At 37.7% G+C, this 27,750-nt stretch overlaps 5 protein-coding genes across 11 annotated transcripts; 3 read left to right on the top strand and 2 right to left on the bottom strand.

Annotated features, from left to right (window-relative positions):
• Positions 1–230: 230 nt before the first annotated feature.
• LOC129566833 (MAPK regulated corepressor interacting protein 2) lies at positions 231–1,676 on the bottom strand. 2 transcript variants are annotated; one of them, XM_055443100.1, is made up of 4 exons: positions 1,537–1,676; positions 1,077–1,191; positions 883–980; positions 231–780 (listed from the first exon to the last, which is right to left on the bottom strand). In XM_055443100.1, the coding sequence occupies exons 1-4, from the start codon at positions 1,554–1,556 to the stop codon at positions 729–731; spliced, it is 285 nt and encodes a 94-aa protein (XP_055299075.1). In that variant the 5' UTR covers positions 1,557–1,676; the 3' UTR covers positions 231–728. The 2 variants fall into 2 exon arrangements, with proteins under 2 accessions (XP_055299075.1, XP_055299076.1); XM_055443101.1 differs by having other exon boundaries at positions 1,089–1,191.
• On the top strand, positions 1,467–10,437 carry LOC129566822 (DNA topoisomerase 2). Of its 6 annotated transcripts, none has more exons than XM_055443081.1 (11): positions 1,467–2,232; positions 2,286–3,025; positions 4,164–4,865; positions 4,973–5,266; positions 5,410–6,028; positions 6,158–7,812; positions 7,983–8,562; positions 8,688–8,809; positions 8,884–8,991; positions 9,136–9,432; positions 9,602–10,437. In XM_055443081.1, exons 2-11 carry the CDS (start codon positions 3,017–3,019, stop codon positions 9,695–9,697), a joined length of 4,482 nt encoding a protein of 1,493 aa, XP_055299056.1. In that variant the 5' UTR covers positions 1,467–2,232; positions 2,286–3,016; the 3' UTR covers positions 9,698–10,437. The 6 variants fall into 6 exon arrangements, with proteins under 6 accessions (XP_055299056.1, XP_055299059.1, XP_055299058.1 ...); XM_055443084.1 differs by having other exon boundaries at positions 1,478–2,232; positions 2,307–3,025; XM_055443083.1 differs by having other exon boundaries at positions 1,491–2,232; positions 2,318–3,025.
• Positions 10,438–10,780: 343 nt separating this feature from the next.
• LOC129566830 (uncharacterized) lies at positions 10,781–11,939 on the top strand. The gene is made up of 2 exons (XM_055443096.1): positions 10,781–11,437; positions 11,551–11,939. Exons 1-2 carry the CDS (start codon positions 10,882–10,884, stop codon positions 11,772–11,774), a joined length of 780 nt encoding a protein of 259 aa, XP_055299071.1. The 5' UTR covers positions 10,781–10,881; the 3' UTR covers positions 11,775–11,939.
• Positions 11,940–11,946: 7 nt separating this feature from the next.
• LOC129566824 (sphingomyelin phosphodiesterase-like) lies at positions 11,947–15,519 on the bottom strand. Its single transcript, XM_055443088.1, has 6 exons — positions 14,368–15,519; positions 13,757–14,295; positions 13,460–13,632; positions 12,952–13,391; positions 12,500–12,794; positions 11,947–12,425 (listed from the first exon to the last, which is right to left on the bottom strand). Exons 1-6 carry the CDS (start codon positions 14,540–14,542, stop codon positions 12,158–12,160), a joined length of 1,890 nt encoding a protein of 629 aa, XP_055299063.1. The 5' UTR covers positions 14,543–15,519; the 3' UTR covers positions 11,947–12,157.
• A 1,043-nt stretch (positions 15,520–16,562) lies between these two features.
• Positions 16,563–18,485, top strand: LOC129567014 (armadillo repeat-containing protein gudu-like). Its single transcript, XM_055443463.1, has one exon. It carries the CDS (start codon positions 16,563–16,565, stop codon positions 18,483–18,485), a length of 1,923 nt encoding a protein of 640 aa, XP_055299438.1.
• Positions 18,486–27,750: the final 9,265 nt, after the last annotated feature.

Below are 27,750 nucleotides of genomic sequence, written 5' to 3'. Positions count from 1 at the left end.
ACGCATTTACGTCGATTCATTTTCTTCTTTTTTCTCATCTTCATCGTAATTATTTTCGTGTTTTTCTTCTTTCTTTCATTAAATAACTTTCACATAACACAGTTATCTATTTCGTTTACGGATGTTGATTTGCATGTTGCATTTTGTTTTTACTAAAATAGATTCATCATAGAATTACTTTGAATATAGAAAAATAAATCGCCAAAAAGTAAGTGTCTAAAATATGTTCGGTTTTTGTTGTTGTTGTTTGTTTTAATGAGTGGAGTCTCTGTGTGTTCTTTTTTTGTCCACTCGGTTAAATAGAAACTTGACGCTCAAACTTTAGTCTAGCTCAAAAACCAAGTCATCGCAGTATATATTGTTAATATTGAGTTGTGGACGAACAATCAAAATAAATATGGAAATGAAATATAATTGTGTGTGTTTTTTATCTTATGACAAACTATCGTCAAATACTTTACAATGTGTTTTTTTTGCGGAAACTTCGCGCGCGTTCGGTATTTTTTTTCTCTCTTGTTGTTTTGTTTCAATTGTAGCAAAAATCAATGTATTTATTGTGTGTGGCGTTTTGTACAAATGAACGAAACGTTACGACGACAAAAAAAATGAATTATTATTTTCTTGAACGGGAATCGTATGCAAAATATATGTGATTGGCAAATAGAAACGAGCTTTCTATTGATGCAGTATTTGAAAGAATGTGTGTGTGTGTGTGTGATGTTCTGTTCTTATTGATGTCCTCGAGATAAAGTGTGATAGTTCTGAACAGCTCTGTGGCCCCTGAAATAGAGAAGAAAAAAAAACACATGTGGCCATTAAATCAACTGAATTTATGTTCAATTCTTCAATGTTTTAATGAGTTTAACGTGACATAACACTTACCACCACTTTTCCAAATCGAACGGTTGGAAATTAGTCAATCGTTGTTCAGGTGGATTCCGGTAGAATGTTGGAGTGCCATGTTGGCCTTGTTCTGTTATCTAAACACGTCATGGATAAAATGACACACAAAAAATTAGTCATAAATCGATTTGAAATGACTATTACTTGACAAGAATGACGGGACATGTACGAACAATTGAATTTACCTTGTGCCATGCATCGTGAATGTATCTGATCAATTCGTCATGTTGGGCCAGATAAGGCATTGCTGGTCGTTTTGGCAGTCCACTTTGCAACGGATTTTGATTTCTGAAACAAAAGGCCACATAAATGCATTATAAATCATTTCTCGCTCAAATAAGTGTTAGTCATTTGGCAAATTCCCGGAATTACGGAGGTTATTGTCTACGACCGCGAGAATTGGGTCGCTTTCACTGATAAAACCAAAACAAAATTGTCTGTTTATTATTAAACAGAGTTCACGCTAAAAACATGCCCAAAGCCTTACACACATACACACACATAATATCGCAACAGCAGCACACAGTAGGCGATGCCAACAATTGACTTTTGCAAAAAACGATAATCGCAAAGCGTTGCGTCTCTGTGTGTCATGCGATGCGAAACGGGAAATGAACAACATAAATAAATTACCTCATGTTATTTCGGTCCATTTTCGGGATAGTTTCGTCTTTTTCGTGTTTCTCTTCTTCTTCAAGTTATGAATTTACGGTAGTTTTCTACTCTCTTTCTCGTTCGTCTTCAACGCAGAAGAAACAAGTGTCAGGGAATGTAGATGGTACGGATTATTAGTCGTTTTGATTTTGCAACAAAAATCTCTTTTTCTCGATAAAATTTTTTCGCAAAAATTGTCACACAAAGCTCGTAATCGCCGATGTACACAACTAACTTTCACTAAACAAATAACAATTCAAGTCAATTGAACAACATAGCGCTGTGATTTATTACAGATTATTATAAAATTTTGCGAACAAAAAAAAATATAGAAATGTAATTTCTCGTTTTGTTCCTTCTCTTCGTCGTCGTCGTCGTCGTCGTCGTGCGTGTTGTGTGTGTTATTTTTTTGGTGTTCGATTTGTGTTGAAAACAAATCGCGACTACACACAAAGAATGATGCCTCCTTCTTCTTTGTGTTGACAACTAGAGAATGAGAGCTCCTGTGATTTACGTGTTTTTTCGTTGCCCGTGTCGAACTTGATAAACCCGAGCAAACACAAAATTGCAATTTGCGAAAGAGACAAACTGACAGACGGCAGAGAGATGCATAGCTTATATCGTGCGTTCAACCAACCAACGAGCTGTCAATGTGCTGAATATTGCTGAAACGGTGTTAGATACAAGTTATTGAAATATCAATGGGAAAATGAGTGTTTTTTTTTTAGAAAAATGGTTTTCTCTTTCAGGAAAAATTAAGGAAAAACTAAGGAAAAACTCATCAAAAATATTTTTTTTCGAAAAATGTCACGCGAACGTGTTGCAAAAAATCATTTTTCTGTTGCTATTTAAACCGTCACTGACAATTCAAACACTACAGTTTCAAATGACTGCATCATTAGACGCATCCATTGCTGCGTTCAGCCGACAAAACCGCGTATTTCTCTCTGTCTCGGTGTTCGTACAACACTAACAACCAGCGACCGATTTTCTATGGCGGCACTGAAGCATTCGCATTTCAGTTGGCAAATGAACTACAAGTGACGACTAACAGAGAGAATCAACCACACGCACGAGAAGTACATGGCAAAAAAAGTTGATTCTATTGCAATTTTTGTCGTTAGTGCTCTCGCTGCGTTCAATCTTTTACAAATACGATCGATTGCATTGATTTTTTTGTTGAATTCCCGTTTATTGTGTGTTTATTTGACCAAGACAATTTTCGTGACCAGCCAACAACATTTTTTTTTCTTCGTGCATCGGAAAGACACAAAGTGAGCTTGAAGCTGAAAATTGAACGCGACAAAAGTGAATCATTTTTCTTCTATCTTGATTGATTGTGAACATTGACGGTACGTGTGATTGGATTTTGGTCCAGGCGATCAATTCAATTCGCATTCGAAACAAAAATTAGTTTTTTTATTCAACGACAAAGGGAGAAAAAAAGTTCGGCATCAAAATGTCCGAGGTAAGTAAATGAGAAAAAAATTCAACTACAACGATATAGAGTTTGTGAAGTGATTTCGATAAGATAGGATTGGTTAAGTTTTAAAGCGAGTAAAGAGTGCCATTCAAGATATTTAGATAGATTCGCGCCGAATATCCTTCGTTGGTTCAAATCAAATTCATTTTTCTTCCTGCTAAAAGTTGTTTATGACCACAGACAAGTATGTGTGTATAACGACACACAGCGTACACAAGCCAATGAATGTGCACGATTCAGTTTGTGCTATACACTCGATGTGATGCCGTGTGTTTTTTGTTGTTGTTGTTAGAAACAAAGTAGCCCATGCTACTTTTTTCTGCGTCGTTTGCATTTTTCTTGAAAAATAGACTTCTGTTTTAAACCATTGCCCCGGCATTCATATTCTGCATTTGTGCTGACCGATAATTCGCTGAATCCAGCGCATAGCATCAGTTATGCCGTTTGATGGTCGGTTGGGTTTACAATTACGCGCGCGTGTGTGTTTGTGCGTTTTATGAATGACAGTATTCAAATCGAGAAAAATGGCGGAGAAAACGTTAGATGCAACACTTTTGTTGCGTTTTCTCTCGATTGTTTCAGTGGATTTTCGTTGGCTGGAAACAACGTGCCATACTGTTCTCATTGTTGCATTTATTGTACATTCGTGTTTTGTTTGTTTGAAACAAGGAAATTTTCAATGTTTTTGCACAAAATTCTTGATGGATTTGCTAAAATTCCGGTTCAATTTCCGTTATTTGCTCGGTTCCGTGCGATATTTATCTGCACAGACGGTATGAATGCAAGTCCATTGTCAAACTCAACATGTGCTTTGTGTGGTTTTTGTCGACTTTGCAACATTTTGCGATGTGAATATCGTCCAATCGTTCTATTGTATGTTCATTTGTGTTGAAATATCTTGATAAATATGAAAACAATATGGTTTTTAACTCGTTGTAACAGTGTTTTTGTCGTTTGTCTATTAAATTAAGAGAATTGTCATCAATTTTCTAGAGAAAAATATTAAAGAAGAATTTTTCAAGAGAGAAAATTCCAGAAGATTTTCAAGCGACAGTAAAGAACATTTTAAAAAGATAAAATTAATCATTTTTCCATGTCCATTTTCCCGTTTTTGTCATTACAGCAAAGAAATGGCGGTAACATCGAGAAGATTTACCAGAAAAAGTCTCAGCTGGAGCATGTTCTGCTTCGGCCGGACACATACATCGGTTCAGTGGAACCACTGAAGGAGATCATGTGGATTTACCAACAGGAAACGACCACAGCTGAAGATGGCACCACTACAAAAAAAGGCAAAATGGTTCAACGAGAAATCCAATACGTTCCCGGTTTATACAAGATTTTTGATGAAATTTTGGTCAATGCCGCCGATAACAAGCAACGTGACAAGAAGATGTCCTGTATTCGGATTGACATCAATGCCGAGACAAACACGATTTCGGTGTGGAACAACGGCAAAGGTATTCCAGTTGTGATGCACAAAGACGAAAAAATGTTTGTGCCCACCATGATTTTCGGTCATTTGCTCACATCGTCCAACTACAATGATGAGGAGGAGAAGGTAACGGGCGGTCGTAACGGTTACGGTGCCAAATTGTGTAACATCTTCAGTAGCAAGTTTGTGGTGGAAACGGCATCGAGAGAGTACAAAAAGTGCTTCAAGCAAACATGGGGCAGCAATATGTCAAAAGCGGCCGAACCAAAAATTGCCGATTTCCGCGGTGAGGACTACACAAAGATCACATTCACACCCGATTTGTCTAAGTTCAAAATGGAAAAGCTCGACAACGACATCGTTGGATTAATGTCGCGTCGTGCGTACGATGTAAGTTTTAGGGAAAATAATGAAATTTAAAGAATTACGATAAATAAATTGAGTGTTTTTCGAGGATTTCAATACTAAAACCATGCATTTCCCTTTGGCACACTCAGATTGCAGCATCAACACGTGGCGTCGCCGTGTATTTAAATGGCGAGAAATTACCCATCAAAAATTTCAAGGATTACATCGATTTGTACATCCGAGACAATGCCGACGATTCTGGTTCACCACTCAAAGTCGTGTACGAGGCTCCCAACGAACGCTGGGAAGTGGCTGTCACACTCTCCGACCGTGGTTTCCAACAGGTTTCATTCGTCAACTCCATTGCAACGACAAAAGGTGGACGGCACGTTGATTATATCACCGACATGATTGTCAAACAATTGATCGAAACGATTAAAAAGGTACAGTTTGACTGAGTTTCCTTCCACACTTGGATTTTCTATCAAAATATGGAATATTTGAACACAAAATACCTGCTACCAACTGAATTTTTGAATTTCAAGCTAATAAAAAAAAATGTTTCATTCCTCTTTCTCCCGTACAGAAAAACAAAGGTGGTGTGAGCATCAAGCCATTCCAGGTGAAGACTCACATGTGGGTGTTCATCAATTGTTTGATCGTAAATCCGACGTTCGATTCGCAAACAAAAGAAAACATGACATTGCAGACCAAGAGTTTCGGATCATCATGCAAACTCTCCGAAAAGTTCTTCAATGGCGTCACAAAAAGTGGCATCCTTGAGTCGGTGTTGTCATGGGCCAAGTTCAAGGCACAAAACGATTTGGCCAAGACGAGCGGCAAAAAGAATTCAAAATTGCGCGGTATCCCAAAGTTGGAAGATGCCAACGATGCTGGTACGAAGAATTCATTGAATTGTACGTTAATCTTGACGGAGGGAGACTCAGCCAAATCAACAGCCGTAGCTGGTCTTGGTGTGGTTGGTCGTGATTTGTTCGGTGTGTTTCCACTGCGTGGTAAATTGCTGAATGTACGTGAAGCAACCCACAAGCAAATTCTCGAAAATGCCGAAATCAACAATTTGATCAAGATCATCGGTTTGCAGTACAAGAAAAAGTATCTGACAGAAGAGGATTTGAAAACATTGCGTTATGGAAGGGTTATGGTCATGACTGATCAGGATCAGGATGGTTCGCATATCAAAGGTAAAATGTCACATTTCAAGAGGAAAAATGTCAACAATGTCAAATTGAAAATTCTTCAACCAAAGACAAGAGATTAAGCTGTGATACGAAACTAATTCCAATGTTCCCTTTCATTTCGCACTCCCGCAGGTTTACTCATCAATTTCATTCACACCAACTGGCCGGAATTGCTGCGTCTTCCATTCTTGGAGGAGTTCATCACGCCCATTGTGAAGGTAAAGAAGAAGAATGAAGAGCTGTCGTTTTACTCGTTGCCCGAGTTCGAAGAATGGAAAGCCGCCACACCAAACCATCACACATACAATGTCAAATACTACAAAGGTTTGGGTACTTCAACGGCAACCGAAGCCAAAGAGTATTTCACGAACATGGATCGCCATCGGATTCTCTTTAAATACGATGGTACCCAAGACGATGAAAACATTGTCATGGCATTCGCAAAGAAAGCGGTCGATCAACGTAAGGAATGGCTCACAGCCCATATGGATGATTGCAAACGCCGCAAAGAATTGGGATTGCAAGAGCAATATCTCTACACGAAAACAACGAAACAGATTTCTTACTCCGAGTTTGTTAACTTGGAATTGGTTTTATTCTCAAATGCTGACAACGTTCGTTCGATTCCATCCGTTGTCGATGGCCTGAAGCCGGGTCAACGAAAGGTTCTGTTCACGTGTCTCAAGCGTAATGATAAACGTGAAGTAAAAGTTGCTCAATTGGCAGGTTCAGTGGCCGAACAGTCGGCATACCATCACGGTGAACAGTCACTCTGCATGACAATCGTCAATTTGGCACAGAACTACGTTGGTAGCAACAACATCAATTTGCTTATGCCAAACGGTCAATTTGGTACTCGATTGTCGGGTGGCAAAGACAGCGCCAGCCCTCGTTACATTTACACAATGATGTCACCGTTGACCAGACTGATTTTCCATCCACACGATGATCCATTGCTTCAATACCAGTTGGAAGACAATCAAAAGATCGAACCAATTTGGTACATTCCAATCATTCCGATGGTTTTAGTGAACGGATGCGAGGGTATCGGCACTGGATGGTCGACCAAGATTCCGAACCATAATCCACGTCAGATCATTCGCAGCTTACGGAAAATGATTCATGGCGAGGAACCAGACACATTGCATCCATGGTACAAGAACTTCAAAGGTTCCATCGAAAAGGTCGGCGAGACACGTTACTTCACAAACGGAAATGTTGCCATCGTTGAAGATGTCAAAATCGAAATCACGGAATTACCGATCGGCACATGGACACAAACGTACAAGGAAAATGTACTTGAGCCCATGTTGCACGGCAGCGAAAAGCAGAAGCCAACCATAACGGATTACAAGGAATACCATACGCATACCACCGTTCGATTTGTCGTCAGCTTCGCTCCAGGCGAATTCCAACGTTTGGACTCTGAAGAAGGTGGTTTCCATAGGGTATTCAAGTTATCAGCCAGCATGTCAACCACCACCATGCATGCATTCGATAAGGACAACTGCTTGCGCCGATACGAAAAGGTCAACGAAATTCTCAACGATTTCTACACACTGCGTTTAGAATACTACGTCAAGCGAAAAGATTATTTGGTCGGTTCGTTGACAGCCGAAGCAGCCCGTTTGAGTGATCAAGCTCGATTCATTCAAGAGAAGTGCAGCGGTCAACTTACCGTTGAAAACAAGAAGCGCAAGACCATGATCGATGAGCTCATCAAGCGAGGCTATCATGCCGATCCAGTCAAGGAATGGAAACGCAAGGTGGCACAAGATGATGAAGAGGTAATTCATTTGTTTATGCATAGATGAAATGCGGAATCTAGAGGAAAAAATCGTTGAGAAAAAGCATTTTGTTTTCGAACATTCATTTCCAATTTCAACTTTTCCATCGGGAAACTTTCCAAACATTTTCATTGAATGGTCTTTTTTCGTTCTATTTTCTGACTCAAAAGGAGGCTCCAGGCGAAATTGAAGAGGAAGAAGAAGAGGGTACGTCTTCGGACAAAAAACCGAAAAAACCGGCCGATCCAGAAAAAGCATTCCAAAACTTGACCGATGTCAAGAAGTTCGACTACCTCTTGGGTATGTCAATGTGGATGTTGACCGAAGAACGCAAAAATGAATTGCTCAAGCAGCGTGATACCAAACTCTCTGAGTTGGCGGCACTCAAAGCAAAAACACCAGAAAGTCTTTGGGAAGCTGATCTTGAAGCGCTCGAAAAGAAATTGGATGAAGTCGAAGAGAAAGAGCGTCAAGAAGAATTGGGCACCAATCAGAAGACAGCGAAAGCGTTGGCAGCAAACGTAGCAGCCACTGGTAAGCGCAAGCGTGCTGCCGCCAAGGGTAGGAATTCAGAGATTTATCCATCGTCTGATGGTATTAAGGTGGAATTCAAGGTCACCGACGAAATTCTCAAGAAGTACGAGAAGATGGCAGCGGCTGGCGCTCGTGCCAAGGCCAAGAAAGAAGGTGGAGCCGCAGGTGAAGGTGGTGAAGTCGATGAATTCGACAATTTGGTCAACAAGAAGCCAGGTAAAGCAAATCGTATGCATTTTAAACAATTTTTTTCATATGCAAACCGTTCGATTTCGAACAGCGTTGTTTCTTTTCTAAGGAAATATTCTAAAAAGTTCAATTTCAATTTTGTCATTATTCAGTCGTGAAAAAAGAAAAAGTGGCAAAGGAGCCGAAACCGAAGAAAGAGCCGAAAGTGAAGAAAGAACCAAAGGCAAAGAAGTCTGACGGTCTCAAACAGTCGAAAATCAGCTTCGGCAAGAAGGTTTGTTTTTCATTGGACACACTCTTGACGTAAGACGAATAAAATCATATCATAATATCTGTTCGGTTTTGCAGAAAAAGGGCAGTGAGAGTGAAGACTCATTCGATGAGGACAACTTCGATGATGACAGTTTCACATCACCACCAAAACGTGAAGGATCCGGCCGTCGCGCTGCGACCAAGGTACATTTTAAATCGACTGATTTATTTTCTCATAAAATAATAACTTGAAATTGAATGGAAGACATTTGTGTTTGAATGTCATCGAATTCAACTCATTATTCATTTGATTTTGATGCATTGTTCATTGTTCATTCAATTTTTTAGAAAGTTAATTACGCCAAATTACTTGACGACAGTGACGATGATTCAAATTCAAAGCCATTCAGTAGTGATGACGAAGATAATTTGCTCGACAACACTGGCGTCAAGGAAGCGTCCATGCATCAGGTCAATCTCGATGAAAGTGACAATCTGTTCGATTCATTGAAGGAAGAAAGTCCAAAGCCAAAGCCCAAACCGCGCAAACTCGGCGCCAAACCCGAAGTGGTGAAAGATTCATCAACAAAAGCCACAAAACGATCGAAAAAGGCAGCCGGCTCCGATGATGATTCACCAATCAAGGTAATTCCAAATGAAATTGTTTGAAAAATCGTTCTTTTTCACAGCTTAAACTAAAAAAAAATGTCGTTTTTTCGTGGTTTTCATCACAAGAGTCTTAATGATCGATTTGTGCCTCAAAGTACTTTGAATTTTAATTGAATTTGCTAACAAAACTGATTTGGATTTACAGAAGCCCGCAGCAAAGAAGGCGAAGAAGAAGGCGTTGTCAAGCAGCGATGAAGATGACTGCATCGACGATGACTCTGATTCGGATTTCGACATGTAAACGCCCCATCCGACTACATGAACTAAATAATTTTACACAAAAATACATTTAAGCGAGCAAAAAAAAAACAAACCCATACATACAGACAAAAGCACGCATAATCCATTAATCAGAAAAGAAAAAAAAACATGAGTTTAATCTTATAGGTTAGTTTGTTGGGTGTATGTGTAATATCCAGTTGCAATGAAGCGATAAAGATAAATCGGAATATCGATGCACTGGTGCACAAGAAAACAGAACAGAAAGAACAAGTGAAAGTTCATCGTGTTGAAATCTCTATTTAATAAGTTATGATTCGTCTTAATGTTGTAATTAGCAAACATACTTACATATACTTTGACTACATTTTTTTAATTATTTCCATACCGTTTTTTTTTTATTTAATTTAATTTGGAATTTCTGTTGCTGTTTTCAATCTGTTTGGTACACACTAAATACAAACTTCTAGTGTGATTTATATCTAAAGAATCAACACACAAAAAGAGAAACACTTTTCATCGTTTTGCATACATTTTTTTTTTGGTTCAATCATTTTGAATATTTTGTTTGTTTTTTCTCACACGAAATGTTTCACATAAACAAAACCAAGGCAATTCATTTTCGATAAACGCAAAATAACAGAGAAAATAATCTTCAATTACACAAGGCATATTTTCATGAAAACATTTCAAATGAAGATGAAGAACTTAGTTTAAGGAAACATATGGAATGATATTACAATAAATTAATGTAAAATCCAATGGTGTTTTATTTCATTTTTTTTTTCTCGTTCAGTGTTATTTGTTTCAGAAAGCGAATTAAAATGCATGCATCAAAGAACAAAAAGAATGGAATTTTGGGGCAAAAAAAAAACGGAGATTGGCGATGAGTATGGAGAACAAGATCATAAGTTTACGTTGAATTTGAAAAAGGAAAAAAACCTTAATTTGATTTAAAAAACCGTTGAATTCCGTTCGCATTGTGAATGGTAACAGTTTTTGCTTATCTTGAACACTTCGTTCAATGTCATTATTGGCTACCGTAATCCATATGGCCCTGTGACATTTTCGACTAGTTCGGCATTTTGCCGACAGAGTTTGGCATCGGATGCCAAATGCACACACACACATTATTTTGACAAGCGGTTCGCATTAAGTTGGTTTTTATGTTGTAGCTTCAGGAACGCCTGTAAAATTTAACTCTCAATGAGTCATTTAACGATCGACAAAATGGATAGAATAAATTTTCTGATCACCGAAGTGTCGTTAGAGTGTTTGGGAAATAAGTTTTATGATATTTATGGTAGACAAAATAAATCATTGTTGGGTTTGATTTCAGTGACCAGTGGAAAACGAGACCCAACAAGTGTAGATAGTGATAGTGAATCCGATTTGTGGAAAGCGTTAACGACTGAAAAGAAGCCAATTATCCAAAAGCGAAATCGTACTGTTGAAAGTCATGTGGCTGTTGAGGAACCGAAGCGAAAACGACGTGCTTCCACCAATACAAATAATAAACCAGACACAAGCAATGATCCAGAAGAACTGTTAGTACCGATGGCAACTGTTCCAAAAGCCGCTAAAATTACACAGCGTCGCTCAACCATTTCTGTACAAAGCCAAAAATTACCAGTAATCGCTCCAGCAACCCGAGCACGCAAACACGACCAATTACTAACAAATCCAAGACAACTCACCCCGAAACCATATTCCAAGAAAATTGCCGAAATCAAACAGAATTTAAAGAGAGACATCAACATACGTAAGCTTTTAATTACCCATTATCAAGATTTTCAATGATAAAAACAATAAGCAAAGACACGAAACTGCGTGAGACTTATGTGTTTTTTTTAAAAAAAATTCGGTTCTGTTTAGGCAACAATGCGATGCGACTGCTGTCCGAATCACAAGAAGAAAAATATCGAACGCTGAATATCAACGCAAACATGGACGATTTCTATAAAGCTGAAGAGAAGAGCCTCTTTTCACAGTGCAACACGCTGATTCAGTTCATCAAGTTTATTCAGGAAAACGGAGACAATCCGACCAAAGTCAGCCATATCTCACAAGCAATTTTAGAGCTGCAAAAGGAGTACTGAACGGCGTTCCGTGTTCAGTGAACGCTCTGTGATTTTTTTTTCCTTTTTCTAACTCATTAGGCAAACAAAAGATGCTAAGATCGGTTTAGTACGAAGAAGAATATTTTATGGTTACAAATGTCAAATAAACGAATACAAACAAGCATTACAATACAAAATTGCATATGTTTTGAATTTTATTTTCTCTCTTTTGTTCCTTTTTCCATTTTGTCTTTTCTTTCATGCTCTTGAGCTACAAATTAGTTGAACATTGAAAAAACACTTTGAAGATTTTTGCCACGAAAGATTGTTGCTTGTCATGAACGAAAAATCGACACAATGATTAACCTAACCTTTATTTTTGTGCTGTGTGCATCTTTGACAAGCTCAGCTGAGACACGATTTTAAAATGAAAACGTCACGAATGTCGTTAAAATGTAGAAACTATAAATACAAATACAAATTGTGTTTAATTGAAGCGTCGGTTGTGAGCTTATTGGCACAGTTTCGTGTGGTATCTCTGATGATCTGTAGTCTCTTTCGACTATGTCTAGCAAATCAATGCAAAGATTCAATTTGTCATGACTCCGTCCACTTTTTGCCTGACACAAAATTTCTCGTTTGCATTCTACCGGGCATTCTGTTATGAAGGGTGAACCTTTCCAATAGTTCCTGTAGGAAACACAAAGCCAAGTCGTAAAATTCGGTGTTTATGGAACAAAACCAAAGTCAAAATGATAAATTACTTGAAATATTTTTTAAACAGCTCATCATCGTCTTTCATTCTTTCGATGAGATCATGCCAATCTGTCGGTCGTAGTCCTTGCATCGAATAATCTGCTCTAGCTGAGTATGTCTTACGCCAAATTGGATTATCTAACATGTTTGCCTCTTGTAGATTCAAAACCCATGTTTCATGGTCGACAACCGATCGCGTCGTTTCATTGTGATCACCATCAACGTAATAGATTCGATAGCTTGGATTTAAATTTTGGTATGGTGTTACTGATGGCCCAATGTAGGCTATATTCGTTGCACGACCTAGAAACAAATTGAATTGGCATTGTGTGAAGCAGAATCTTCGTACAGGTAAATCGATCAATGCAAAGATGTAAAATGTATGGAATCATAGCAAATCAAGATTTGTGATTCACAACCAAACCGAATGACAACTTAATACTCAGCATTAAGTACTCACTCAAATTTTTCGGATCATAGAACACTTCAAACTCATCGCTATGCGTGTGGCCAAAAAACTGAGCGGTAACCGTGTTTTCAAAACGAGCAATAATCTCGTAATAGTTATGTGACCAAGTTTTCAAGCAATCCTCGTACCCTGGCGGAATATGTCCGACAATGTGTACTTTTTCGTTTGAAAATTCGGCCAATTGTAATTCATGTATCAACCATTTCAGCTGTGTAGAGGGATCTTTGGAATTTTCGATGAGCCAAAAATTCAAGTCATTGCAAGCATTCATGTTTAACGAAATGATGCGCAGGCCAGGTCGTGCTAAAGTTGAATAAAACGCACCCTTTCGCAGTGTGCTCGAAACATTTCCTACCAACCAACGACTCCAAAGCGTATTGATGTCGTTGTAAAAAACGGATATTGAACTGTCTTGCTCGATTGTTGGAAAGCTAAAAAATCGGAATCAATTGAACAATGTCAGCTACAATTTCAGATTTTAAGAGTCTTTTTGCCTTACGAATTGACTGGAGAACGCTCATGATTGCCCATCGTAGGAAATATCGGTATTCCTGGCAGTTTCTCTGACAATAATCGGACACTTTCCTCGATTGTGTTCATGACATCTTCATTGGTTTGCATCCAAACGTCATGAGCCACTAGATCACCCGTCCAAATCACATAGTCAATGTCCTGGAAGAATAGTTGAAGCCAAACAAAATTGATCATCCGAAATGAGATTTATTTGAAAAAAGAGATGGTTTTCCATGGTTTTCAAAAAAAAAAGTCCAATGACCGAATGTTCCTTAATACTCACCCTATGTGTCTCCGCAATATGATCCAAAAGATGCTCAAGAGTTCGCTTTGGCAAATCACATCGATATGATCCCCATTTGCCAGCGGCTGAATACGAAACATTGGTCATTCCATCGTTCACTCGACAGCATAACGGTTCATTGCAGACAGCGTTTGCTCCCTCAACATACAGATGATCGATGTGTGTATCGGATAAATGTAAAACTTTTAGGGTATGCACATTTTTCTTTGGCAATCGGACCTCTTTAATTTCTGGTTTTGGAAACGGTGTCAATGCAACATTCCACTTGTGTATTTCACGTTCAATCTTTTCGGTGCAAATTTCTTCGAAGAAGAAAGAACAAACTTCAGCCGCTGACATATCCGTGGATGAGTGCACTCGCCTTGCGATTCGGATTATCTCTGCACCCATCAAGGGAATGCCTGATTCACACACTCTTGGTGCTTGGATTTTCATGCGAATACACATTGCTACTCCAATTTTCAGAATTTTCTCTTCACTTTCGCCAATCATCAAATAGAATCGAAGCAGAGAGACGACTGTGCGAAATATCACAATGTTTATTAATCGGATTATGGCATTTGAATTGAATTATTTATATTTTAACTTACACCATTTGCAACTCCGACAGTTATTAACCAACACATTCGATTCAACTGACGTTGCATTCATCATAGATATCACATCTGCGAATTTGCTATTAAGTATGTAAAATCCATTCGTGACGTGAGATTCTCTTCTTGCTATCACAAATAGTATGGCGATGATTAAAAGAACTCTTTTCATTGTAATAAATTATTATTTATTATTATTATTACTAATAATGAATTCTTTCCTTTCGGTTATATCGAGAATTACTTAATTTAGCTTAGATGATAGTTACACTACTGACATGAATTTCCATTTGATTCTCCCATTTCGATGTTCGCCCTTTAAATACTCTTTTGTACACTGGAAATTTTTTACTGTTACACAGATTTATCGTGTGATTGAACTCCAATCGCGTATTAAAAATTATATGATCATTATCGTTTCGATACAGCACAGCTGATCGATATGAAAATGGAATAAAAAACACCCTCACATGGAAAAAAATCGTTCTAATTTTCGTTATCATTGCAATCGCACACGATCGCCATGGAATGTAACACGATTTGCGTATAAAAAACGTCTATTTTTGCCAATTTCAGCCTTTGTCTGCGCCTAGGCAGTGGCATTATTGATTGAATTGAAACAATCTTTCAATTGTTGCTATTGATTTGAATTGAGATTGGCTTCGAATCATGGGATAGTGAAAAACACTTTTTGGTGTGCAGTTGTACTCATCAAGGACTTGATTCTAATAACGCCCGAATTAGCACGAAATATCCATTCGGTTTATAAACGCAATCCGGCGACAATTTATCGTATTTTTATTCCATTGACGTAATTTGAAATTGGAAAATCATTGCTTTAGAACACGAACTGACACACACAAAAATGCGGAAATGAAGAACGAATAAGCAATTGCTGATGAAAAAACACGCGGTGTGTGCTGTAATGAATTGTTGAATTATACCAAAAATATGCAAACGACGGAAAAATGCCATTTTTTTCTCTAGTAAAACCAAAAAATTGATTAAAAATAAACCAATTCTTTGTATTAAACCGATTTTTAAACAAAAGACACGAGCCTTTTTCGTTTGTCTTGACTGTTGCTGTCAATGTGAACTGTGTGCGAATATTTATCGATGCTATCGACGGCAACAACAATGATAACGTACAGAAACATCAACGGAGAAGAGTGTGTCGTCACAAACTCAATCTATCGTCGGTGCACAATCGAACGCACATTAACTCGACGGCGTAATGGTTCAGTGGTTAAAGTGTGAGTTTAGTAATTAAATGGTCGCATGTTCGATTCCGCCGTAGGTAAGTACGAGGTAAGTAAAATTCGTTGGTGAATTTGCTCGATTGATTGCCTTTGTTCCTTCTCTTTCAGGTCTACCAATGGATGGATGATACAGAAATATTGTGTTGCCTCTGGTGTGTGTCTGCCTTTGCCAAACGAAAGGGGACACCACCGGAGGCCTGCACGTAGAATTGTATGGTTGTTTGTCGAAAAAACCAGTTTGGTTTTTTTTTTCATTTTTTTCTTCTTTCCTTTCGAAGGAGGAAAAACCTCAGTTCTTCCGAAATCAAACGTTTTTCTTCAAATCATAAAATTTTTCTCCAATTTTTGTTTCATTCCATACTTTTTTGAGATAACATATTGTCGAAACTATTCTTATTTGCGAAGGCTATCTATGAAATTTAGGAGAATCGATTCATAATGCAACATACTTCAATTAAAATAATGCAGCAATTAAATATCCCATGAAAAATTTGGAAAGGAAATAAAAAATTGCATGTGTAATTCGATCTGGCTCATAATATTAGATTATTCATTGTTTTGAATAACTTCATCGGGCACATTCTAATGAAACATATTGTTGTTTAAACAACAAATTTTCGATTTGCATCTCGTATTTTCGATCATGAACCACAATAAAATTCATGAGCAAAAAACGTTATCGACCTTCTCGTTTTTATTTTCCAGAACAAAATTGAAGTTTTGTATTTCATGAACAACATTGAAAAAATGTGTACTTGTCATGAAACGAGCCTAGTTTTTAATCTAATGTTTTCATTATTGTTTGATCAACAATCGAAACAACAAAAAAATCTGAAAAGTAGCCAATCACAATTACATCGATTTATGTGTCACTAAATAGAAAATTGTAAAAGTATCTCAACCAAAAGTGGCTTTTTGTATCACATCAGCAAAATGGATCATATCAGTGAAAAGGGTTTCTTGGATGAAGACTACGAGGAGGCGCGATGGCGAGAAAAAGAGCGAAAAACACAAGATCTACCGATCGAATATTGGACCATACAGAAATTGGTAAAATTCATGAAAATCGGCAATCAAGTGGTGACCAATGCCTGTCTGTGCTGCATTCGAGACTATGATTTAACAAAGCAACTGAATCAGCGTGCGATTTTTTCGATTGGTGGCCTTGAGACGCTGGTCAATTTGTGCAAAATCAATGATTTAGTGTGTCGTTTCGGCACACTGTACGTACTGCGGGAGATGTCAACGAATATCGACATGCGAAGGTACATGGTCGACATGAACGTAATCGAATCACTTTGCAAGATTGTTACCGAACCATTGCACGATATAAAATGTTTGGCAATTGATATTTTGGGCATTTTGGCAAACATTCAACCGGCCCGACGAATCATTCACGAATCAGACGTCGTTAACAAAATCATCGACGGTTTGAATTTCGACCGAAGACTTTTACAAAAAACCACAGAGGAAATGACCGCAAAAGAAGCCGTTTTCATCGATTTAGCGGTGTCAGCGTCGAAAGCATTGAGTACAATATTGAGTTCACTGAGAATTCTTACGGATGCTAAGAAGGGTGGCCTAATTCTCAGCATTAGCGAACTGTTGAAAACAGTGCAAGTGCCATTGATTCGTGCCGTGCTGCGATTGTGTAATGTTTGTTCGCATGATATTGTCATCCAGCTGGGATTGGAAACAGAGCTAGTGATTGTTGATGTGACGAAGCAATTGGCGTCGAAGGATCAAGGCCTGTTGACAGATGCCTGTGGAATCGTGGCACAATGCGGCAAAAGTCCGAAAACAAGCAAACTAATCCAGAAGAATCATGGACTCAAGCAGATTGTGAACATTTTATCAGGTGAAGATTATTGGCAAAATAACGATTTGATGCTGGCAGGCACAGCCGCCGCTTATACATGTGCAACACATCGAAACAATGCTCAGCAATTCAACAAATTGCGTGTATTGCCGCTCTTAACCAAATTTCTCTCGATGAGTTTCAACGATGACATTCTGGCGAATGTCTGCGGTTTCGCTTCTCAGCTGCTGTACGAAAAAAAACTCGTCGACATTTTTCTCCAGGACGATGCATTGAAAGTGATTTTGGATTTTTTCTACATCGAACACGACACGCTACGCATTGAATATTGTCACGTTCTAACGAAGGTATGCAAATACCCAGCATACGCACAACAAATGCGAACATTGGATGGAATCACATTTTTGTGGTCATTGTTACGAAGTGAAAATCCACATGTTCAAACAGCTGCATCGAATGCATTGTGCGAGTATCTGCAACATGATGACGGAAATGATTCGGCGGAGTATCTTCGGAAACTAGATAATGGACTGGAACTAGTAGCAAGCTCACTGAAATCTAAAAACGAAACCACATTGAATGCCATTTGCTCACTCATTGTCGAAATCGCCAAAGACACCTATAATCTCGCTATATTGACCCAATATCAAGTGGTTCCATTGCTTGCTGACTTGATACACACAGAAAATAAAAAAATTGAAGAGAAAGTGACAGCTGCCATTGCTGCTTGCACACCGTACGCGGAGAATGCGAAACAATTCGGTGAACTGAAAGTGATTCGATTGATTGTCAACTTGGTCACTTCGGATAATAAAAATGTTCGACGAGCTGCCGCAATGGCATTAGCCAAATTATCCGCTTATCCAATCAACGCCATTCTAATGTACCAAAGTGGCGTTGTGCCCGTACTGCTCGAAGACATTCTCTCGGACGATGCTGTTCTGAGACATGGAGCCGCAAATTGCCTGCGCAATTTGAGAGAGTTGACACTGGAAGCGGAACAGTTTTTGATGATGAAATTACCGAAACAACATTAAATTTTTGACGTTGACAAAAAAACTGTTTTTTGAGGAAAAATTTTTATAGCCCCATTTGAATAACGACCATAACAGTAATGAATTCGTGTTTTCCGTTTTGAGCATTTTATTGCATGTTTCAGTTTTATGCTAATTTCTTATTTAATAATAATAAACAAGTAAATTATTTTAATAACAGTTTAACACCCTGGTGTTTAACCATCTTTGATAATGATGATGCAAACACATTTTATTTCCATTTTAATGTGAACTTGTTCACTCATTGGTGGTGACACAGTACTTTTTCTTGTTGCTATAGATAATGAAAAAAGATTATTGGTGGGGGAAAAAATTCTAATTCAAATGAAAATGTTTGATCGAAGGAAGAAAGAAAGAGAAGAAACAAAAAAAATTGGAAAAAACCAAACTGTTTTTTTTTCCACAAGCAACCATACAATTCTACGTGCAGGCCTCCAGTGGTGTCCTCTTTCGTTTGGCAAAGGCAGACACACACCAGAGGCAACACAATATTTCTGCATCGATTAACCCACCCAATTCACATTGACAGCAACATTCAGCGGTATATTTCTTGTTTTTCCTCATTCCATAAAGTGACATTTCTTCATACAGAATCTGTTCCAAATGAAAGAGAGAGAGAGATGCGTTCTTTCCAAACTGACTCTCTTCATATAGATCAATCTCCGTAAATGAATGCAGAAAAAAAGTGAACATCTTTTTGTCGCATATGTGTGAAAGTTGCTAAACAAAAGAGTGTGAAAAAAGAGAGATTCAGTCAGCGAACACATGTAGCAGCATATGTTTCCGATTCAAGTGTATCATGGAACTTTCTTCTCATTCAAATGCATGCCCGAACTCTTAATCCGGTTAATTCTTTTCCTAATTTCGTGAAATTAATTACAGATTTGGTTCTTCGGAGCGTTGTTTCCACCATCGTCCCATTCCTCCCGTGACAAAAGAAACCATGACTTTTATTCAAAGACAAAGTTGTTGATTGTAATAGGTGGAGAACGGGAGTAACTCGTGCATCTCTCGGTGTTAAAGTTAATCGAATTCATTTCTTTCTTAACTTAGGTGTTGTAGAAAACGGAAAGGGGCTGTTAAAATGTTGAAAAATTACACGGTTGGCTTGGTGTAACATCCAACATGTCACCTGTGCGTGTTGGTGTGATTTGGCTCAAGTGAGTGATGTGATGAAATCAAAATGAAATTGACATCGTCGTTTACGCGGGAAAGAATTTTGTTGCTGCTACCGGCACAACAATGAAATCGCACCGTGTTTATTTCTCCAAGTGGATAGAGACAAGACGATACGGCGCACTCGATCTACGGCGAATTGAGTTTTTTTCAGTTCTTCACGAATGCCGTCGATTCGGATCAGTGGAGAGTGGCTGCTCAAAGAGATAGCATCGAAATGATTGCCATTACTGCCACATACACACATTGTTGGTATTCTTTACGATTGTTTGCCGATGGCAAAGTCAAATCTATGGTGACAACCTACGCAAACAATCATTATCACACATTGATAACGAACAAATGTCAAAATTAATTGAATCAATTGTACAATAAATTAATTTATTGATATTGAAGCTCAAATTTTGATTGCAATTCCATGGAATGGTTGCTATTTTCTATCGATTTATAGTACATCTGCAGATTTGATATTGTAATTAAGTTTAATCTGTCAAAATATTAGAGCATTCAACCGGAGATGAGAGTATTTCGTCGAATTTCAACAGATATTGCTCAGTTTGCTTGACCTCAATGGTCAACACAACAAAGTAATTGATCCAAAGTTCAATCGTATATCAAATGGACGACGCCTTTGAACTCCTAACTCAATTCATCCCTATGTGATGTGTAGACGCATTTCAAAATTGGAAATTCGCAATGAATTTATGGAAATCAAGTGGATTTGAAATGCGTAGTGTAGTTTCCAGACTACGATGTTGCTGAACTCAATCTTCGGGATATGAATTTTAGATGATGGAATTTCGACTCTTTTTAATTATCGTCCATTGATTGTTTTATTTTTCCCTTTCCACTCCGCATTCAAGTTTAAACTCATTGCACGTGGAGTGGGAATCAACTTCTGGCTGTCCCAAATTGGAAGCGATATAGAGCTCATGAGATTAATGGTTCTGAGTGTGTGTTGCGATTGCACGTCGCCAGGCACCTGTGACCTGAATTTTTAACAAACTGCAACTATATCATGTGGGTTTGCCGACAAACTTCTGCGCGATGCCATCCTCAATTGTACAGTCAAAATTTTCAATTTATATGCAACATTCTCTCATCTCAATGCCGAAATGAAACGCTTGTATCCTCCGTATTTTGTGCCGTTGGTGTGTCGTATATCTTTAAATGAATGTTTTATACTTCAATATGATTCTACTTTTCTCGTTCTCCATCCATGAATTGTGTGTCTTTTGTTGTGCCACAATCGTCGTTGTTATGCATTTAAAGGATTTTAAATTTTTTATCGCATGCGGTTGATCCGCTTTCCACCGCATCAATTGTCCTCCGAGCACACAATCGTCTTCTTATTTTTTGCGGAATGTAAATAAAAACCAAAATCATCGCATCATCAAACTCAAATACAATTAAACGCCTACTGCCACATTCATACAATTTGTTAATCGTAAAATGAAGAAATGTATTATCATTGAAGATGAAAAAAAACCGTCTAAAATCCATGTAAAACGTAATATAAACATTGGCTGGTCGCATATCATTAGCGGTTTGTTTGCAATGCCTCGATCAAGATTCCTTCACACAATTAGCTTCAGATAAATCAATCAAATTGAAACAAATGGCCGAACACAAACGAGATTTATTTTTCAATTCACAAATAAATCTCATGCTCAATCAGCGTTCATCAAAGCGTCGAGCTGAGCAAACGAAAAAGAATGCGGGATTTTCGTGCCATTGGCTTCTGTGTGCTGGTTTTTCTTCTTTGCTCGCCTTAAATAATGGGGACAATGAACGAGGGCGCCGCGCGCTCGCTTAGATGTAGCGTTTTACGTTTTTGTTTTGACTGCTGCGCGTGAAATTCATTCACAGTAGGAAATTCCAAGTTGGAATAAAGAAAAATGCTTCTTTTTTTAATTCCCGGACAAATGGGAAATGCAATGATAACGATACGGTTCTACTAGAACACAAAGTACCGCTCGCTAAAAGGAAATTCATTGCGATTTTTCTACGCGTTCTTTGAGAAATGGACGACGGTATATGCTGCAAAAAGACAACGGATTATATGTCACATACACACACATACACACAAAAACAAAAACAAAAACAACAAATTTTTCATATGCAAACGTAAATCCTACTTAATATGGAATACATTTTATTTCCGCTCTGAAGCATTTCACATCGAATGCCTGAGCAAGTTTCACAACCATGAAAGTACTGTGATTTTACCATTTACATACTCAAAAGCACACGCATTCGAATATATTATCAATGACGGAAATTGAAATTTGCCTTTTTTTTCTCTCTCTCTCTCTCTTTCTCTTCCCTGACAAAGAGAAAAAAGACATTCAACTGTTTCTCTTTCTGCCACTGATTCTTCCGCTGAAGTGGACTTGTGTGGAAAGAGAGAGATTTTTATGCAAAAAAAAAACATCAAACGAAACGAAAATTTATCGCAATATGAATTTTTGAACAGAAAATGAAGTCGACACACACAAACGCAGACAGGTGCTGTCGATCTGTGTGGCAAAAAGAAACGCAAAGCCAACGAATGAATAGAAGAATTTACACACATAAATTTTCACAGAATAATAAGTATGAAAATTTTAAAAGGCCGTGAAAAAAGAACGGAACGACAAAAAGTTGTCTTTGAAAGAGCTGGTTATTATTTAATCTGGGACATAAACGATGGCTGACTTGGAGCGTATTTTCTTTCCTAGTTTTGCTAAATAAATTGTTAATGAGATGTCTGACTGTAAACGGCAGCAGCACGTTTATTGTCTTTCGTCATATTATTGGGGTGACGGATGAAATAAGCTCGGTACAATTCGACTTGGGCGTGAATGAATAAGCGCGTTGGTGCCAAATTCCAAGATGGATCGGCCATATTTTCGGTGAAAAGTCACTTAGATCAATCCTTCAACAATGCAAAATCCACTTGTTATCCAGGAAAATGCTAGGGGTTTCACGCAACTTAAAATTCATTTAGAATTTAAATATTTCTCTCTTTTCTCACACATTCCCAGGGATTCACCAAAATCCCCATTATTTAAAAATATTTCAACATTCACCTCGAAAATTATGTTCTAGAAGTGTGTTTTGGTGGATCTTCAGGATGGATCAGACTGGGTTTGACAATGCCCTGGTCCATCCTGTGGATCCACTTCCAGAACCAGGAACGGTATTGAACAATCCTGAGGATCCACCAAAACCCACTTCCAGAAGTTTTAGATTAAAAAATTCTTAGATATTCCCAGTTTTATAAATAAAAAGAAGCAATATCTATAGTATACACATAAAATGGTTATATTTCCACCTATTTAGTAAAATCTTCGGCCTTCGAGTTTGCGTGAAACCCCTAGGGAAAATGTATATTCCTATGGTACATGTACCATCATAATGGGCCTCTTTTTGGTTCAACAAGGCAGAAATGAAGTTAACAATCGACTTAACAATTTTATCACATCAAGCGATAAACGGCGACGACGACCCCAGAAAAAAAATTACGGGATGAGACATGAACAGAAAAGGAACGACCGATGGCTGCAAAATTTAAATGTATAACATTTATTCCAACTGCTCTGTGCTGAGCTGCAAACATCACGCACATGACGAAATGATTTAGTATCGTAAACACTTCATACCCGCTTATATCGTCAATGTCAATAGCATACGGATGACGTCGTTGTCGTCATCACCGGCACTCGTACAAACAAAAAAGAATGTTCACGTTGATACGATGGCTTTTTTTCCTCTCTCTCTCTCTCCTTTCCATTTCCATTTGCATTTTCTCTCTCAGCACCGAGTATGTGCTAAACCGAAATGACACATGTGAAAAGTTTATTTCATTCGAAAAAGTCAAAATGCTGCTGCTGGAGAAACTCGTCATCGTGATGCACTTCGTGGGGATTCTCATGTAACGACCATCATCTAAATAGCTGAACAAATCAGAGCGGAAAAAATAAAGCAATGAAATGGTTCCGTAGCACACATAGACTTTGGATACGTGGGCAGCTTTGTATAAAACGTATTTCTCAATTGCCCACTCTCTCTCTCTCTTTCTCTCTCTCTCTCTCTCTCTCTCTCTCTCTCTCTCTCTCTCTCTCTGTCTCCCTGTGTCGTATTCAAATACGGTTCGTTTTATGGATATGCAGAGTAAATGTTATGACTATGTTCTTCGCTTTGCTTGGCCAAGCATTGAGCCAACGAACAATTCATGGCACACGGGAAATACGAGTCAGTGCGACTGAATTGAAAGTCATGATGTGTCCTCTCCCATTTTATTGTTTTCGATGAAATTGCGTCTTCTAAGCAGCAGCAGCAGCAGTAGCACTCAGTGGTGGACAAGCAGAACAAAATTGACAAAAACTATAAATCTCTTATCATTATGGAGATTGTGTGCTGAACAAAGAGTAAACCCAATCATAAATTGTGAATTCAATTTTGCAGCGAAGTCGTCTGTGTCTCCGTTCTGACTGCAACACTCATAACATCTAGGCCAATCGAAGTGAAAGTTGTCGGATTACGATGGGAAATTTGTCAGAAATTGAAAAATCGGCCATTCAATGACGTGACGACAGACATTTTTGCCGCCGAAAAAAAGAGTGCGAAAATAATTATGAATTGGGTTTTTTTCGTACACCAACAGTGACTTACATTTTATGGCAATCGTCTACAACATGTAATTTATGCCACATTCATGACTGGCACTATTTCTCTTTCACACAACCAAATAAACCTTTGCCTACCGCCCCTCATCCCGTTTCCCATCTCACATTCACGCTAATCCAGACACATAAGCATTTTACGTGATTTTATTGACTGCAAGCTAAGCATGAATGGATAATGCATTTCTGTTGTATCGGCAAATTGAATTTGAGTAAGTGACAATAAATTTTCTGGTTAAAGTTGACCTTTTTTTCTCTATCTTTGTCTTCATTCGTTCTCTTCAAATCCAGTGGAATTCGTTGAGAAAATTGATGCACACATCCGGATAAACAAAGACCATAAATACTACTTGTGTAATTTTCGTCTAACGACAATTTAATGCAACACAATATGCACGAAATTCGGCCAAACAACAACTTGTGTATCACTTCGGTGTGTCTGGTGTTGTAGATGCAGTTGTTTTTTTTCGTATCTTGTGTTATTTATGCTTCTGGCAAAAAATGTCTAGGATTTTACGACACAAAAATAGCTCAGCAAAGACTGTGAAGCTTGATTTTTGGGGGAGCTCAAGCACAAACTCTGTCTACTATGTGTATGTACTTTGAAATGTTGCCATGGTGAACAATCGCATAGACCATAGACAAACGTACAAATTGTGATTTTATTACGATCTGCTTTGCAACCGGTATTTCACGTTGATTAAGAAACGGAAACGTAATTTTTAAGTCTCACGGGAATCATTTTATTTTGAATAACAAACAATTTTTTCTTGAATAGAATTCAGCTATCGAATTGCGGAGCACTTGTTTGCGGTTACATATGAGGAAAATCTCACAACACTCATGGTGCTTCATTTAAATGACGAAATGGGAATGTTGAAAACATTCATCTTACTCTTGGTTGGAAAAGAATTTTCATTCAAACCGAAATGTGAACAATTGTTACTCAAACAATTCAATTCGGTCGTAGGGAACTTTGTTCGATCCTCTCAGATTAAAATGCCTTAGATTGATTGTGGTCTTTAAGTAATCTATCGATGTTTTTCTCTTTCAGTTTTGTTCTTAAAACGTTCAAATTGTTTGGAATTTGTCAGAGATTGTTACAAATGCCGGAATTGCAATGTTTTTGCCATATTTGAATGAACGTTGATTTTGAAAAGATTAGAAAAGTTCACAGTCTCCTGTAATCTAATCACTTTTTTCACATCTCAGCGCAGTTGAGATGAGTTACTCCATATACTATTCGGTGTTTTGAATACGGAGACTGTAATTCAGAAGCTCAGACGATGAATATGATGCATTATTTTCAACAGATTTTTTTTCCAGAAGGTCCGCCAACTATTCAAGAAAATTTCAAAGCGGAACGCTTGTTTTTCATACTAACAACAATTACATCCATGCTCATTTTCCACCAAATAATTCCATTTATAAACAAATGTAACAAATGCATTTAAAGAGAAACGAAGCGTTAATTCTCATGTGAACCCCTTTTATTTCAGTAGTATGAGTGTGAAATAAGTTGTTCTTTTTTCATCCTTGATGCTTCTTTTTTGATTTTCCATTGCTGTTTATCAAAAGGCTAAACAATGCGGTGCACTGACATTTGAAGGAGTGAAATGTTGAGCTGAGTATTTTTCAACGCCAACATTTTGCATTTAGAGCCGGAACCATGTATTTTTGATGTAAAGTTACGAGAAATTTTTTATAAGAAATTACAAATTGTCTTGTTGCTTCACGTTTGCTCTGTCAAAAAATTTGACTTTAAATATTAGCAATTTATTTGGATGATGATTCCAGCACAAATTACACAAGCTGTAGAAATTGTTGCAGTTTGTGTTCATTTGATGGTGATAAGAATGTTCACGAGTTGTTTGAAACTATGAACAACTTTCAGTTCATCGACCATCGAGCAGCCAGAGAGTATACGGTTGGCGGGCATTGCACGCTGGTGAGCATCAAGTGTGGCACAAATTGTGTACATGCACAAATTATACAGTCTTATCAAAGGAAGCATAACAAATGTGTTTGGAATGCATTTTGCATTCATTGTTGCTGCTATTTCAGGAATTTAAATGAAATAGTAGCCAGTGTATTGGGTTGTCGTGCGAAGTAGCCAACGACTCATAAAGCAACAACTAATGTCAGACTATTAGAGAAACATATCCGGCGATAAAATTGATGCTTCCAGATATTGCCGGAACTTCGGTATTCTCCACTTTTCATACAAATGACCATGTCTTTGAACTTTAAGTACACCATTAGATAGAATGGCTCAATTATGGTATTTGCTTCCAAGCGAACAAATTTCCTACAAGCAAAGATAACTTGTGTGATTTTTGTTTCACGCCAAATTCTAAATTTACTAATTTTTTTTTTGTCATCCACACTCACAAAAGAGAACTCCAAACACACAGAAAAGAATCCCCGGAAATTTTAGGTGTTCGCCGTAAAATTTGACATTTATATATAAATTTCTATGTACATTTTACCGGCAACACTTCAATTTTCCGGGCGATGACATAATTTCAAATATTTCAACAGAAATTAGCGCCATCTGTCACTTCAAGCGGTAAAATATATATAGTATTTGATAAAATGTTCGAAAATATGTCATCGCCCGGAAAATTGAAGTGTTGCCGGTAAAATGTATATAGAAATTTATATATAAATGTCAAATTTTACGGCGAACACCCAAAATTTCCGGGGATTCTTTTCTGTGTGAATGATTGTGTTAATTTGAGCAAAATAGAGTCGAGATATTTGACCTTTCTAAATGGAATGTACAAGAAAATTCCGAAAAAATAACAATTTTTTATCTTGTTTTTCCAGTAAATACGTAAGAGTACTCTTAAGCTTCACGAATTTCATCTTTGCCGCAATTTGATCTTTGCTATTTCAACCAAACCCATATTATGGAAACAACGTAAATGCGAAATTCCTTTTAAGAAAAATTGTTTTCATTTATATGTAGATGTGAAGAGATGAAAAAATATTTAGAATTTCTTAAAAGCTTGGAATAGGCTAGAACAATGGGAAAGCAAATTCACGACTCCGTTGAAAGACATGTCTGACGAAACATAAAATACGATTCATTTAATTCAATGGTTATACAATTTGAGTCTAGGCACTGAAAACCGGATGATCTGAATTTTATTCGAAAAGGGAAAAATTCCGACAGAAAACATTAAAAAATTACCCAAAGAAAGCGTTTATGCCGAAAAAAAATTGTCCTTGAATTGAACTGAAAAGAAAACGAGAAATCTTTGGGTTTTTCAGCTGTTGCATCATCTAATTAATTCGCATTTGTGCTGATAAGATTTGCCCAAAGGTCGTTTGGAATGCTGGGCATTACATTGTGTAACATTCATATATCCATCATGGAATGGATTCAAAAAGTCAAATGG

This window comes from Sitodiplosis mosellana, unplaced genomic scaffold (genome assembly GCF_009176505.1).
Source record: "Sitodiplosis mosellana isolate CC-2019 unplaced genomic scaffold, AAFC_SMos_1.0 Smas_scaffold_5, whole genome shotgun sequence".
Lineage (NCBI taxonomy): Eukaryota > Metazoa > Arthropoda > Insecta > Diptera > Cecidomyiidae > Sitodiplosis > Sitodiplosis mosellana.
This window is presented reverse-complemented; position numbering and strand designations above follow the sequence as displayed.